Here is a 15,301-nt window from a genome sequence, read left to right on the forward strand (position 1 = left end):
CCATGTTTCTAACTGGGACTAAAACAAGCATTGGCATAGCCAATAGGTCTCGCCTTAGGGACCTTATAAGTGTTTAGCCATGCAACGGTTGATATTGTTGCACCAAGAATATTGTGCTGCATAACTAAATACTTATAAGGTCCCAAAAGTGAGACCTATTGGCTATGCCAATGCTTGTTTTAGCTAGATCCCGAGAATTGATTGTTATACCCTAGATCTTACATTGTATCCCCTTCGATCATCTGTTATTATATAAGGCCCCATAATAAAGAGTCCCGAAGAGCATTAATCATTGCAAATAATCGAGTCTGCACTACATGTTGCACTTACATGTATGTCTGAGGCGGCTCCCGTGTAGTTTCACCGATGTCAGCTTTTCTCCTGAGAATACTGACAACGAAGGGTAGAGCTGAAACAAAACATACATTGTCTGTAAACTTTTTAAATGCCCAGTTTTAAACAAGGATTGGTTTTGGTTTACAGCAGTAATAATTCTGTTAAAACCAGTCATTAGCACAGCTTACGACTAATTTGTCGGAGTGTTAACTGCCGGTGGCTGAGCCTCTGGCTGTTGGCAAACTGTCCATTATCCGCAAGTGGCCATAGACTGCCTGGATAGTGCAGCTGAATTCATTAGCTCAGAGATATGACGCTGCTCATAAAAGAGAAACAGAAGCGGTTTATTTATTTATTTTTTGCGAGTCAGGGAGCTTGAGCGTGCTGGTGGAATGGATTATTGCTTTTTGAGCATGGGATTGTCTCAGCTACTCCTACGGAAAGTGGCAGGCGTCATGGCCTCAATCGTCTTTTATACTAGCCTGCTAATGAGATTTACATGACAGTAATCAGTAAATTACACTGTATTCGATATACTGGTTTCTTTAAACTCACCAAGAAACCACAGACTACTAAGAAATAAATATATCTGTGCAAATGTTTGTGTTTGCTAAAATCTATATAAGTAGGAATATAGACGCCATTGTCTAAATCTACTTTTGTAAGCGACATCTTATTGCATGGGAGAAGAATACAACTTTCAGAGAGCACATATGTTGGTCCCGAGGGAAGTCTGTACTAGTGGTGTCCGTAAAAGTGACTCGGGGGCGCTGTGGCTGAGCCGCATGTGGAAATGTGTTCGATTCGAGGGGGCGGGGGGGGCTTATTTGCTCAGCCATCCCCCGCACCCTTTCTTTGAAGCACGTAGAGGAGAAACACTGCACATCGGAAAGTCGCCACAATTGAGGGTAGCCACTGCTCTGAAAACCACCCCATGGCATGCAAACCCTGAAATGATGGACAACAAAGGCTGTTTGCCGCGAAACGGGGGTCTGCGCGCTCAGTTTCAATAGCTTGCCACATTCAGGAAAAGGCACGTCTTATAAGTCACAGTGAAAATTGTTCCTCCGGCTGGCTTTTACGTAAGATCACAGACTCCCAAGCCTACAGCGTGAATATATCTATGCCATAGAAGTAAACGCCCTTTTATCAAACGGAGCGCAGATTTAACAAAGCCAGTATGTTAAACCTCTCATAGGCTCGGCCTCAAAGATACGCCGGTTGCAGGTCCTCAGTTAAACAAGCAGGAAGTGGGATAAGGGTGGGGGTAGGGGAGAGAGGCACGCAGGCTGGCAAATGGTGAGCACTTTCGCGGCCGCATTGATGTTCTCAGTGGCCGCGCGGCTCACTGAGAACATCAAAGCGGTCGCAAAATGATCACGCAGGCTGCCAAATGGTGCACGCGCCCGGCGCACATGCACTCTATTTGGAGGCCTGAAAGCACTAGTTTGCACTTCCAAATCGCCCGTTTACAAAAGCTCTCGCGAGAGCAGCGCTAAAGCTCTGGCTCAGGCGAGACCTAAAAACAACCATCTATTGAATACTCAGCAGAAATAGGGCTACCCCTACATGACATTCCTTAACAATACCTCATATTCAATGAATCCTGGCTAGTTTGTGATCTTTCAAGGAGTCACAGCTGGCCTTTCGTGGTGAGGGTCGGACTGTCTCCTTTTCAGCTCCTTTGTCCACGGGAGACAGATATTTAATCGAGCTTTAAAAAGTCCTTGTTGTGTTTTAGGTCGAGCCGAGGTAGCACATGCGCTGCTCGGCGAGGCATGCTGTAGTCAGGTAGGGACTTGAAGCTCCGCCCATATTTTACATTGGCTTGTGTCATTGTTCACTGTAGACTGTGGCTGTTCTTTGCTCAAAAACCTTAGAGGTCCCTCCTTAGTACCGCCATGTCTCAATTTGTAACATCCCATGGCGACATCCCCTGTGACGATTGTTGTTACTCGGTAGGCTTTGCTTTAATTACAGCCTATGAGCACTCTCAACCTGCTGTTGCAGGCTGGACATGCTCTCTCCTATTGCTTTAATTTTTTAGGTCGAACGTAAGCAGCGCGCATGCGCTGTCACAAGACCTAAAGTAAATACTGTAATGAGTATAAACTCGCCTGCAGCTTGCCATTGGTACAGATCTCCCTAACATAGCTTTCCCGGCTCCTTAATGGTTAGTGCTGCCCACACGTCATTTCCGGTTTTTGCTGAGCAGCACCGACCAACTACAGTTTACTAGCGCTGTAGCTGGTTATGTCTTCCTGTAGGGACAACTTGCGTTTTTTCCTGCTAGTGTATGCAGCAGTATTAAAATGATAGTACATGTTAAATGTATTGTCTCGCCACGTCCACATGTAGAGCATCTCTGTGATACGCGTTGCTTTCCCATGGTGCACTGTGGTTACCATTCCATGTAATGTGACCGGACAGGCCCAGCCAGCTGTGCCTGGTGCCGGACTCGACTGCCCAGAGGCCGGCAGTCGCCAGTTGCAAACTCAAGGTCAGACTTGTGTACCCGTTTTTTTGTACACTTTGTATGGCCCCTCTGCCGCTGCTTGTATGTTAGAAGCAGGAATTAATTATTGGGGGGGGGTCGCTAAACAACATAAAATGGAAGATTGGCATCCGTGAATAATAGGGGTGCTATTCATCGTGCAATTCTGAGTGACGTCATTGGCAGCACGAGCTTCACTCTCAGCCATCAGATGTCTCACAGAAGCTGTCGGTGAATAACATCCCGTTCTTCCCAGTTCTCCTGCTATAATTCTATATTTGACAGCCCTCCCTCCCTGGCTCCTTCTGTGCTGCGCCACCGTCTGCACGTTGTCTTTTCTTTTCCCTCTTTATAGCTTTTCATGGCTTCTGTCGTCAGTCCTTCCTTCCCCCCAACATTCCCTCTACCTACTTTCTACTCTTCATCATCCTTGTTTTTTACCCTCTCCTGTTCTACTTTCTCTTTCGTCTTTCTTGTTTACTTCCCAGTAACATTAAAGGCACGCAGCAGGGTTCTTTTACAATTTCCTGCTCGTTTTCACATCCTGTGGGAATTTGATTACCTTTTGTATTTAAGACACATGTTCTAGTTTTAGGGGATCTCATTAAATAAAAAGCTTACCATTCAACGGGGATCTTAAGCTTTGGGACACAAATAGGTTAGTTAACGTCTGTTCCCAATCACTGTACTCTCCGTGCTCTTTCTCCACACTCCCTAACACCTTTCTGGCTCTGAAAGCAGTAAAACGTTAAGGGGCAGATTTACAAGCCCCTTGCGCCACTTCTGAGTCACTTTTAACATGGGAACAGTGACGCAAAAGTGGCGCAAGGGGCTTGTAAATATGCCCCTAAGTATTTGCGTTACATCAGTGAAAAATGTAGAAGTAATATCCGCCAATCACAACACTCTAAATAAAAATAGCTGCTAAGTATATAACCATGTTTCAAGCAACACATTTGCAACAGCAACACCCCCTCTATTCTCCACCCTTCCTCTCTCTCTCTTTCCCTGACTTATGCAACGGCACTGTGGTATATGACCATGTTTAAAGGAACACGTGTGCCATAGTGACACCCCCTTCTTTCTCCTCTCCCTGTACCTCTACACTTCCTCACTCTATTCTCCACCTTTCCTCTCTCTCTTTCCCTGCCTTCTGGAACGGCGCTGTGGTATATGACCATGTTTAAAGGAACACGTGTGCCATAGTGACACCCCCTTCTTTCTCCTCTCCCTGTACCTCTACACTTCCTCACTCTATTCTCCACCTTTCCTTTCTCTCTTTCCCTGCCTTCTGGAACGGCGCTGTGGGATAGATGGAGAAATTAAGGAGCAGTCTGGAAGTACAAGACGGAAAGGGGTGGCACAGAGACACCAAAATCTACTTTCAACCAAGGTATAGTCACATATATACCTTTAAGGCTCTCTCAGATCTTGCAGGCATGCCTGGTGCCTCCTTTTTAAAAGCCCCAAGCAAAATTAAATGTTGCCAGTTTAGTGCTCCCTCTTTCCTAGTAACTGGGGAATTTGCATCCTGCATTTGCAACGTGGTAGACCACTGTTGGATGCCTGATGGTGCTTGCCTAGTTTCCTTAGTTAGTATAACACCAGCCGTGCCATAGCCCGCTCTTTTATTTACATTCCAATGTGTACTCTGTAAGGAATGCCAGTATTACTTTGCAGCTGTGCATTCCAGTCTGGCTGTTGTTTTAGTTCATAATATGTATACAGCTTATAACACTTTCTCATTTGTTAAAGGTAGAGATGTTGACATTAAAAATACCAATGGCAATACCACTTTGCAAATTACTCCACTGCAAAAAAAAAGTAAAATACATTGTCATTTTAAACACCAACAGCTCTAACCTTTACAAATGCGAGACCTATTGCGTTGCAAATGCTTGTTTTTTATAGCACTGGCACTGACATTTACAATGCAATAGGTCTCACATTTGCGAGAGTTTAAGCTATTGGCATTGTAAATGACAATGCCTTTTATTTATCTGTTTTAAAAACAACACCTAAATAAAAGGCATTGTCATTTACAATGCCAATAGCTCAAACTCTCGTAAATGAGAGACCTATTGCATTGCAAATGCTTGTTATAAATAGGTACCTTGGGCCACTCTGCTCTGCTATTACAATCAGGCTGTCGGATCCCTTGATTGGCATCTCCGGGCTCACAGCCGCTCACAGCTGCCCTGTAGAACAAGGCCTGAGCTGACCTCAAGGTGGTGTGTTGGCTGCTGATGAGAGCGGTCTAGGCTGCACCTACCGCACATGAACAATTGGCCTTACTGAATGCCTGACCTGGGTCGGTTCATGTTTATGCACCGTGGGGTAGATCTTTGCCAAGAAACCCAATGTGGCTGCAAACTGAAGGCCTCCTCTCAATGGCTGTTTTTAATAGACAGTAAAGTACCTGTGCGGCTACTTGACTTCTTTGTGAATCGTTTCCCATCTCTAAGCTGATATGTAGAGGTCTCGCAGCCTTAATAAGTGGTTCCGCGTCACTGACCACTCAGATTACTCCACTGCACATCCATCCAGCTTCATAAACAGACACCACTTTATCTGCCTTTCTTGTTTATTAAAACTTCAAATTAACATATAGGTCAACACATAACTATATCAAAAGGGTCAACATTTAACCCCTTGAGTGCCCCGCCCTTTCCCCCTCCAGTGCCGGGCCTTTCATTAGCGGGCGGGGTCCATGACGAGATAGTCTCGTCATGGGCACAGCGCAACCACGCTCCATGGCGAGACTATCTCGTCATGGGCATAGAAGGGGTTAATATCTATGATATATGTATGTGTGTGTGTGTGTGTGTGTGTGTATATATATATATATATGTATGTGTGTGTGTATATATATATATATATATATATATATATATATATATATATATATATATATATATATATATTACAAACATTATTTATCTGATCCTCCAGAAATTAAACTGCTTAGAACGAATATTATACAAATTTATACTCGGTCAAAAACACTGCATAGCTCATACAATGTCTCATTTATAGCTATTATATATATATTTTTTTCCAAACCGGATTATAAAATCAGTTCTATTTCTTGCAGTGAAAGTTAGCCTCTCTGATGAGGCCAGCTTGGAAAGATTGCTGATCCAGTGGTCTGTGTCAGTAGAGCTGTTCCTATTCCTTGCACTCAGCAGGGGGACGCCCACAGCTCAATTCAAGCACATCTTACATCGGCATACACCTTCTAGGTCTGGCTTGAGAGCACAGCAGTGTATGATGTGTTGTTACTATTGCTTTAAAATATACACAATTGAGCTTAGCTACACTCAGATGAGTATGCCCTCTCACCTCATCCTATTGGTTGTTTGGTGTATCCTTCTGCCTCCTATAGCATGCTTGCATTACGATGCATGAGGGACTCTTTTACGGCTCAAAAGTGTGCTGCATCATTTCACATTACATTCTTTATTTCATAGATGCATTGTATACAGAAAACATTTTTTTTTTAAATTACTGCACAAGATTTTTAAATCATTTTTATGGCAGGACTTAAAATGCTTGTGTTTGCCAATGCTTGTTCCCCTCCCCATCGCTCTGCATCAGTATAGCCTCATTACTGTTGCGCATACTGCCAGAATCTTTTTACAGGGAGGGTGGAGGGTGTGGCTATTGAGTGGGGTTCAAGCTGCAATTTCACCAGGAAATGTTTAGTTACAGAAACAGCTCCAAATAGTGACAAGTGAGTCACCATTTGTCGTCACTTGTAATTGGGCAGGCTGCGGTTGGGGTGTCTTCCTGCTTAGATGGCTGAAAAGGCATCATATGGTGGTATATTCCCTTTATTAGGGCAATCCATTGAATGGTGTCAGTATAGGTCTCCAGACAAAACCCAAGCAGGCAGTGCAACATCCTTGAATGACTGCTGTTGGTGATTGTTTCCAATGCAGGACTGGCAAAGAGAACTGATTTTCTACACTGATGGCCCTTTAGGTGTTGAACCAGTCCTACTTCAATTGCTACATGTACACCAGTTCTTATTTTTCAATTCATCCTACATGGCTCATTTTCCTAAAGCCTGAACACCACACAGGTTTTATTGACGCTTGTCCCTAAAAGGACTAACCGGGGCTCATGGTGATGCAGCAGATTCTGGCGGTAAGTGGAGATGACCATGCGCTTAAGAGCGTCTTCAAGGCACAGATGTGGCCACCTGGTTTGAGGACAAGCCACCCGGGGCACCAGCAGGGGGCAGTGGGGAGCCTGGATGCCTCACCAGTTTCAGGTAGTCCTGGGTTCTCAGTTGAAATCTGACCCATTATGGTGGTGAGGGTGTATTTAAACACAATGCTGGACTCAGTCCAGTTCACACTAGTCAAGTGTCCACTAAAATATTCCAATTTGCACTAAGTAGTGCTATTGAAGGACATTTTAGTAGAGAAAGAAATGAATCCACTGCAAGTCCGGCCTAATGGATATCTCAGTTCTAAAATTCTATTAAACAACTTTCCACCCTCCACCGCCCATGCACCTGATCTCTACATGCATGCATGACCCCTGTCTCAACACACATGAATCAAACATATTCATGACCATTGAGTGTACAGTAATCGTACATTAAATGATGTCTCATATTGTTCAAGGCCTGGCCTTTGGCTTACTTTGAGATATTTCCTCAGGGGCAGAGGAAGCCATGGCTCTTGCTGTAGTTGCCACCATGTGCTGCTGCTACAAGAAGTCCTGGTGATCTTCGCTGCATGGACTACAGACTCTGACACCAGGGCCGGCAGAGGATCAGGGGGTCTGGCTAGCAGAGGAAAGTCTCACTCAGCCATAGGTTGGCATAACTCCCATCACCAGCCCTGGCAGCCTCAGTATTGTGTTGTCACTGAATTCCCAAGTTTTCTTTCCCCTTTTCCCTTCATCACCAGTTTCCACCTTAACTGCTTCATTGTCCCTTTCACTTCCTGTTTCCCTTTTCTACCCGGAAGTGCTAACCAGAAGTAATGATTGGCAGTGGCTTGGTGTTACAAGGGTGGAAGCATTGCCAGAACCTAGGCAGCACACTACCCCAGTTCAAATAAAGCCCAATGTATGAAAGCAGTCATCGGTACTTATGAGATTGTGTGGACAATGTATTGTAAGTAAAGAACGCATGTTAGACGGTCTATGGATAATCTTTTCGTGCTGCACGATCATGGAAAAGAACAGTACAAGTGGAACCAATGTGCTTTATCCAAGAGCAACATGTTTATCACTCATCCATATTTAAAAGACCCGCGGAAGAGGCTGAGATCTTACATTTTTTAATCTATTGAGAAGTTGCTAGCACAAAGAATCTACCCCGCATATGGGGTCGTCATGCGACATATTGAAATCATTTGGAAAAGGTAGTTAAGGAAATAATTGTAAATCACCTCCAGACACCCCCCGTGTGTGTCCTATGGGGTATTTAAGATGAAGTGATACAAATCCAGTGAGATCCCACGCAGGTATCCTGATTTCTGATCACCTGTTAGCCGCATGAATAGTGAACATTGAGCTAGACCCCTCTGCTGCCTAAAAAGCTGAACAGTCCTTGACATATCGCCGATAAGTGATCCCAAATATTTGAGATGTGTGGAGTTTTAATCTGACAGCCTATGTTTTAAAATGCGTAAATCCCATGATCCTAGTATACAAATTATTAATGCTGACTCTATATACCTATTAAAAAGCTGCAAAGATTTATTTTTTAAAAACGTAATGATTCTCATGCTATTACCGTAAAAGGTGATGCAGAGTAGGAAAACAAGTGCTTCGGGGCACAGTTCCTGCTCTTCTTTAATTCCAGTTTAAATAGTGCTGCTTTTTAATTCGAAGCCTACCAGACAGCACAGCTGCCCGGTTGCAAAAAGACTTCTTGTGGTCATTCTAAAAACTTTCTTGGAAATGCATTCCACCCTTTGCTTATCATTAGCTTTGCGATTTATAACTCACATTTGCTTGCTTTCTATTTGCTGGCTTTATTTGTTTTAAGCTGTCCAGCTTGAGTGGAGCATAGCCTCTTTACTGTATTCTTCCTCAAGTGCTTGCTTTCTGTAAAGAGGCCTCTACATTTTGTTCTTATCTTGTCACATTTGCTTAGCTTTCAAAGACAGAGGTCGAATGTCAGGCTCTGTCTTCCAGGGAGCTTGGTGTTTACTTTTCTTTCTCCGACTTCAAAGTGAGAGGATTTGTGTGACAATCTTGCTGGGTACGGCAATGGAAAGGCTTTTTTTTCCTAGCGCACAACATAAATGACATTTTCTGTAAATTAACTGTTCTAATATTTCAGAATAGGTCAGAATTAGGAAAGCTAAAATTAAGAACTTGTTTTGGTAATTCTGAAGTGTGGTGGACACAAATACTGTAATACGATGAAAACAAATCCATACACTAGGTGATGTCATTTGCACACATTATCATTTGTGCACTGTATAGTTTTATCAGATAAACTGTAATGGTCATTTCAGTAAAAATTCTGCCATCTGTAATGGCAGTGCGCTACCATATTATGCATGCTGCACTCGACGACATTCCACTCTACTCCACTGTACTCTACTTCATTCTACAACACTCCACTCAACTTCACTCTAGGCCACAACACTCCATTCTATAATACTCTATACCACTTTACTCCACTCTACGCCACTCCACTCTGTGACACTTTACTCTACTCTACGCTACTCCACTCTATAACACTTTACTCCACCCTGTTACTCCACTCTACAACACACCACTTTACGCCTCTCCACTCTGTCACTCTACCCTACTCTGCTACACTCTACTCCGCTCTATGCCACTGTACAACACTCCATTACACTATACTCCACTCTACGCCACTCCAATCTACGACCTTCCACTCCACTCTACGCCACTCTACTCCACAACACACTACGCCACTCTACAACCCTCCACTCTATTACCCGCCACTCTGCAATTTTCCATTTCACTCCTGCCCCCTCTCCTCTATGCCACTGACCTTTTGCATGCAGAGCAGCAGCCACACTGGTGTAAAACATGGCTACAACAATTAGGCAAATCTCATAGGTATTTTATAGGCGATACCTATTGGCTTTGCCAGTGCTTGTTTTCGTTCTGGACTTTGAGGAAGTTTTAGCTGTCTCCAGACTCTTTAGAGCTTTAAAAAAATCATATGTAACATTCATAAAGGGGCTTTTGGTCAGCGGGCTTCATCCATTAGCCTGTGCTTCCGCCCACCACAGCATAGGCGTGGGGCCTTAGGTCAGACCCCATTACCTTATGGACCCCTGCACTTTGAAGGACTGCCTAATGTCTGTCCACATTGTTAACATGTATGCAAAAAAAATCATTTCTCTGCAGTGACAAATATGTTTCCGAGCTTGATTTTTCTTATATTAACTTTACATACTATTTTGTTCCTGCACTTGGGGCGCAGTTAGATGGTGACTTATTTTTTGTCTCCTTTTCAAACATGATGTTATAAAGTATTTAAGTGACATCGTAACATTGCAGCTGCCTTGGGTGGGTGCTGATTTATTCTTGTGTCTTTCACAAATATTAATAATAAAATGCATGACATAAAGAACGTTTATTTTTTAAAACATCACAAGTAAAATTGCCACAAGCGAGTGTTCTTTTTAATTTGTTGTTGCAATCATATATTGGCACTGTTTCCGATTACTTTTGTGGCATGTGCTTGCATTAAAATATTGCAACAATCACAACAGCTTGCCGAAGCTAAACGTCCTGGGTTTGTCAATGTCTCTTCTATAATTGGTCACGCTTTGTGTTATCTGCCAATTAATCTGTGCGCCAGAGCGATCCTCGGCAGCATTCATTAAACAAAAACTTTTCCTCGACTTGTTTTCAAAATACTGCATGGGCAGTCCGGCCATGCCGGATTGACCTTTAACCTTTTGGAAAATATGGGGGGGGGGGGGCGAGGGGGTTATTGTAGGGAGTCTGTTTCCATTTAAAATTCCAGCCAGGGGCCTGGCTCCTCTGAGACGTGCTCGATTACTCTGCAAAAATGTAATAAAAATATGTCTGGACCCCGTCCCAGCTCTGCTGCGGTGGGTGTCTTGATTTCACACTCGCTAACACCAGCTGCGTGTCTGTGTTTTTCCTTCTTTTAAGGGGGAGCTGGAGAAGCTGAACCAGTCCACGGATGACATCAACCGAAGGGAAACTGAACTCGAGGCAAGTCCCTTAGCCTTCATATCTGCGCATGCGCCTTGCAGACGTAATTGATGGTTGCGCGAGGCCACATGGCCCAGCTCTGGCGTGGCGCAGCTGAAGGTAATTGAAACCTCTATTAATGGGCGGCCGGCGCCTTATTGGCAGGAAAGCAGCAGGCTATTCCAATGGGAAACACGTGTGGTTAATGATTGGAGGATAGAGTGTGCTCTCAGGCTTCAAGGAGTCTTTGCACAGATTGACTGCAGATGAAACGCAATTAGAGCCCCTAGGCAACAGAGTTTATGTTCTTTAAGGATTTACACATAAATGGTAAATACAAATGCTTTTTTAAATAGCTTTCTGAAAATATTTAATTCACATTAGTTCTACCTGAAATTGTCATATGCAATAAAAAATGTCCCACTTAAGCAACCACCGCCAGCCATTTACTGAGTGATTTTGCCCAAAAATCATCTGAGAGGGATAGTACAATGAGAAACAATAAAAATCAACAAACACTAAATTTTTTGCTTCAAGGATTCCAAACAAAAGCTCTGAATAATTTCACAGGCTAAAAGTCAATGCCACCTTAAACATTCCTTTGTCAGTCAAAGATAGATGTCTCAAGGTGTGGCTGACATGGTTAACATGCATTTGTAAAGACCATAGGGCAGCACTCGATATCCTGCTTATGTCTGTGATGTAAGCTTTAGTTTCATATTTTGATGCCAGTGGATGAAAGGAATTTACCCAGACATGAGCTTTGACCTAAGGCCGACACTGTCTCTGGAAGGTCACCACAATTCACTAATGTACTTTGTTAAAGATGGCAAGGACGCCCCAAAATAGAAGAATGCCGGCTACATTTGAGTTTGCTTATAGAAATTCGCTTCTTACCTCGTTCATTGGGACCCACATTAAGTGTGGGTCCATATTGGCATACATTGTGTTACTATCCATTCCACGATGTTAGCCGGGAACAGCCATTTGAACATGTGGTGCACATTGGACACGACCTCTGGGTCAGCATCAGAATTTGTTTAATTTTATTTTTGTTGCACCTTTTCCCTATCCCGCACCAGCTCAGAATTCAGACACACACACTGCGGAAACAGAGAATGGATGCAACGAGACCTGGATTCAAAAGAGACAGACAGAAGGACCTTACAGGGAAAAGTGGGTATTGTAGGACATAATATTGACCTTGTATCCACTGGGGTTTTAAGAAGACGGGTGCCTCTTGCATTTTTGAGATTGCCTAGCTAGCTTCCAGCTGGAGCAGGTCTAGGTGATGGTCTGGTTGTTGTAGTCTGCTCAATACACAGATTGTTAAATGAAGGTAACAGGACAGAAGGTAAGAGTGGGCTGGGATGGCGGACTGCTACTATCATCTTAAGATGAGAGAGGGTCATTGCTTTGCGTGATGCAGTGGCTAAAGCAGTCTAGTGGTTTTTTAGGTCTCGCCTGAGACAGCGCTTTAGCGCTGCTCTGGCGAGACTTATAGTAAGCGAGTTTTGGAAGTGCAAACAGTGGCTTTTCAGGCCTCCAAATACAGTGCATGTGCGCCGTCCGGGCGCGCGCACCATTTGGAGGCCTGAAAGCACTCGTTTGCTTTCACTTTCGCGGCCCCTTTGATGTCTCGCACCACTGTGCCCACCCCCACTCCCCCCTCCCACTCCCTCCTCGTCAACTTCAGTGCGCGCTTGTTCTTCAAAGGTCCGTTCCCCCGCCCCCAAGCGCTCGCGCCCACGCTCCGCCGGGCTTGTTTATCTTGTTTTAAATACTGAATGTGGAACTGCAGTTCGTAGGGGTGCTGACTGCTTCTCGTGAATAAGTACCCCGCTCCCCATAACAGGACCTAAGGGCAACTTCTTTTATCACTCTATCCCTCTTTGGTAATTACATGCAAAATCTCCGGAGTCAAAAATAGTTGAATTCCAAACGTGAGTCTTACCTTCCGCCCCGGGCAAAAGACCTCAAATATCCGATTACCTCTCCCTTGCTTCCAAGCTTAAGCAACGCAAAAGAGATAAAAACTTAGTGAGGTAACCAATTGCAGGTTTGGAGCGGAGTGACAAGCTAGCGTGTAGTCTTACGGAGGTCCTTTGTTGGTTGAAGTTTCAAGGAACCCTACTATTGGTTAGAATAACTGACCAGGCCCTGAAAAAAGAGGGCACGCCCATCGCTCAAGAAAAGCTGAAACCAACGCGACTGTTGCTGCAGAACCGGAAATGGCTGCTCTCTTCGCGGTAGAGCTGCGTGGCGTATTCAGTCGTTGGCGACTGTCCTGGACAGACGCGGACTCTGGTACAGAACACTTCACAAGAGCAGCACAGTGCGAGCCACCCGCTGCCCTGTCCCTGTCAGGAAGGAGTGTGTCTTCGAGAGGCACTCTCGTTGGTCAGGCGCGGGAGGGGCGAGTCACTTGAGGGGTTGCCAGCAACATGTGAGTTGCCGGTGTTGTGTGATATTTGGTATCCACTTGGTATCCTGTATGCCCTGCTCTTCGGCAATCTTCTGAACTCTGCCCTATTGGCCAGGTCATTAAACAAATTGTGTCAAATTTATATAGATAGGGTGATTAGAGTTAAAGAATGCAAAACCGGGACACAGCCATAGAAATAGAACAGTTTTTGGGCCAGGGTCGGATTATGGTCTAAGAAGGACTAGGCAAAAAAAAAATGGAATATATATAGAAATATATATAATTATTTTCTTTCCTTTCCCTCATGTGATGAGACCCAGGAGTAGGCTGCTAATGATACTGGCTTGGGGTGAAGTGACACCTAGTTACCTCATTAAATCCTGCTGTGCTGCATGAATGAGGCGAGGCAGCACAGTAGGCAGCTTTTTGGGGGGAGAGGATGTAGCCTTACGGCTAGAGCGGTTAACCTCGCAGCTGGGGAACCGGGTTCGTGTCTCGGCAACTTTGCTCTACATCCTGTGATTCTGGGCAAATCACTTAATCACCCTGTGCCTAACAAAAACAAGCATTTGCAATGCAACATGTCTCGCATTTGGCGACTTTGAGCTGTTGGCATTGTAAATCACAATTCCTTTTATTTATGTTCTGGTTTTTAAAACATAAATAAAAGCATTGTCATTTACAATGCCAATAGCTTAAACTTCTGTAAATGCGAGACCTATTGCATTGCAAATGCATGTTTTTAATTCTATGTGCTGTTATCTAACGCACAGGAGGCCGTGGTAACTGACTCCTATTATGATTAATATAAAACGGCCTCTACAGCAAGGCTCTCTAGTGACTCGTCAGGTAAAGAACTGAGGACGCTACACACACCATGCCATACTCACTCGGCAGCAGGGCCGGCGAGGAAACTAAAATCAGTCCCAGTAAATATATTCAAAGCAACCCCAGGCTACAGGATGCAGCCATTAAAATGTGGCCACGGGGGGGATGGGTTTTGTCTGCTCAGAAAACAAGCATTTGCAATGCATTAGGTCTCGCATTTACGCGAGTTTGAGCTATTGACATTGCAAATAACAATGCCTATTGGCATTGTCATTTACAATGCCAATAGCTTTAACTCGTGTAACTGCGAGACCTATTGCATTGCAAATGCTTGTTCTTTCTAGTGTCTTATATTGTCTGCAATTTGCTTTAGATGTGGTTTTCTGTGTCTGCATTACATTTTTACCCATATTGTATGGTTTGTTTTACTAAATTACTGTGAAAGCTTCTGTTCTTTGAGGCGTTGCGTCCAAATGCCAGAAGTTATGCTGATCATCACTGTCCTTCATGCCTTTTTACTACTTTGCTGAGGTTTGGCATAAGGGTTTATTCGACTGAATCAGTCTTTTCCAGGCTTCTCCCTTCTCTCTTCACGACATGTAGTTTTGAGGCAAAACTGTTGGTTTCAGGAGTTTTTTTTAAAATTTTGGGGTGGATGGCTATTTTTGCAGTAGGAAGATCTTTCTTTTGGAAGGTAGAATCTTCATCAGTTAGGGTTGCCTCAGTCTTTTAGGCTAAGAGATCATTCCTATTTGAGGCTATAGGTTTTACACTTTGGGCCTGATTCTGATGCGGCTAGGAAAGCATTCCTACCTAGGGCCTGATTCTGATGCGGCTAGGAAAGCATTCCTACCTAGGGCCTGATTCTGATGCGGCTAGGAAAGCATTCCTACCTAGGGCCTGATTCTGATGCGGTTAGGAAGGCCTCCTAATGGCATTTGCTCCTTCCAAATCGGATCAGGGACGTGTTTTCCCGACCGAGGGGCCAATTATGATGCGGTTAAGAACATATGCACTCGTTGAAGTCAATGGGAGTCCAACCA

The 15,301-nt window shown here is 44.2% G+C and overlaps 1 protein-coding gene across 1 annotated transcript in view; it reads left to right on the forward strand.

Annotated features, from left to right (window-relative positions):
* Positions 1 to 15,301, forward strand: part of SH3BP5 (SH3 domain binding protein 5) — a 225,354-nt gene that overhangs the window by 31,121 nt on the left and 178,932 nt on the right. The window contains exon 2 of the mRNA XM_085630638.1: positions 10,964 to 11,026. Within this exon, the coding sequence (XP_085486764.1) occupies positions 10,964 to 11,026 (63 nt within the window). The remainder of the gene's footprint in view (positions 1 to 10,963; positions 11,027 to 15,301) is intronic.

The sequence above is a fragment of the Triturus cristatus genome, chromosome 10 (genome assembly GCF_964204655.1).
Source record: "Triturus cristatus chromosome 10, aTriCri1.1, whole genome shotgun sequence".
In the NCBI taxonomy this organism is placed as follows: domain Eukaryota; kingdom Metazoa; phylum Chordata; class Amphibia; order Caudata; family Salamandridae; genus Triturus; species Triturus cristatus.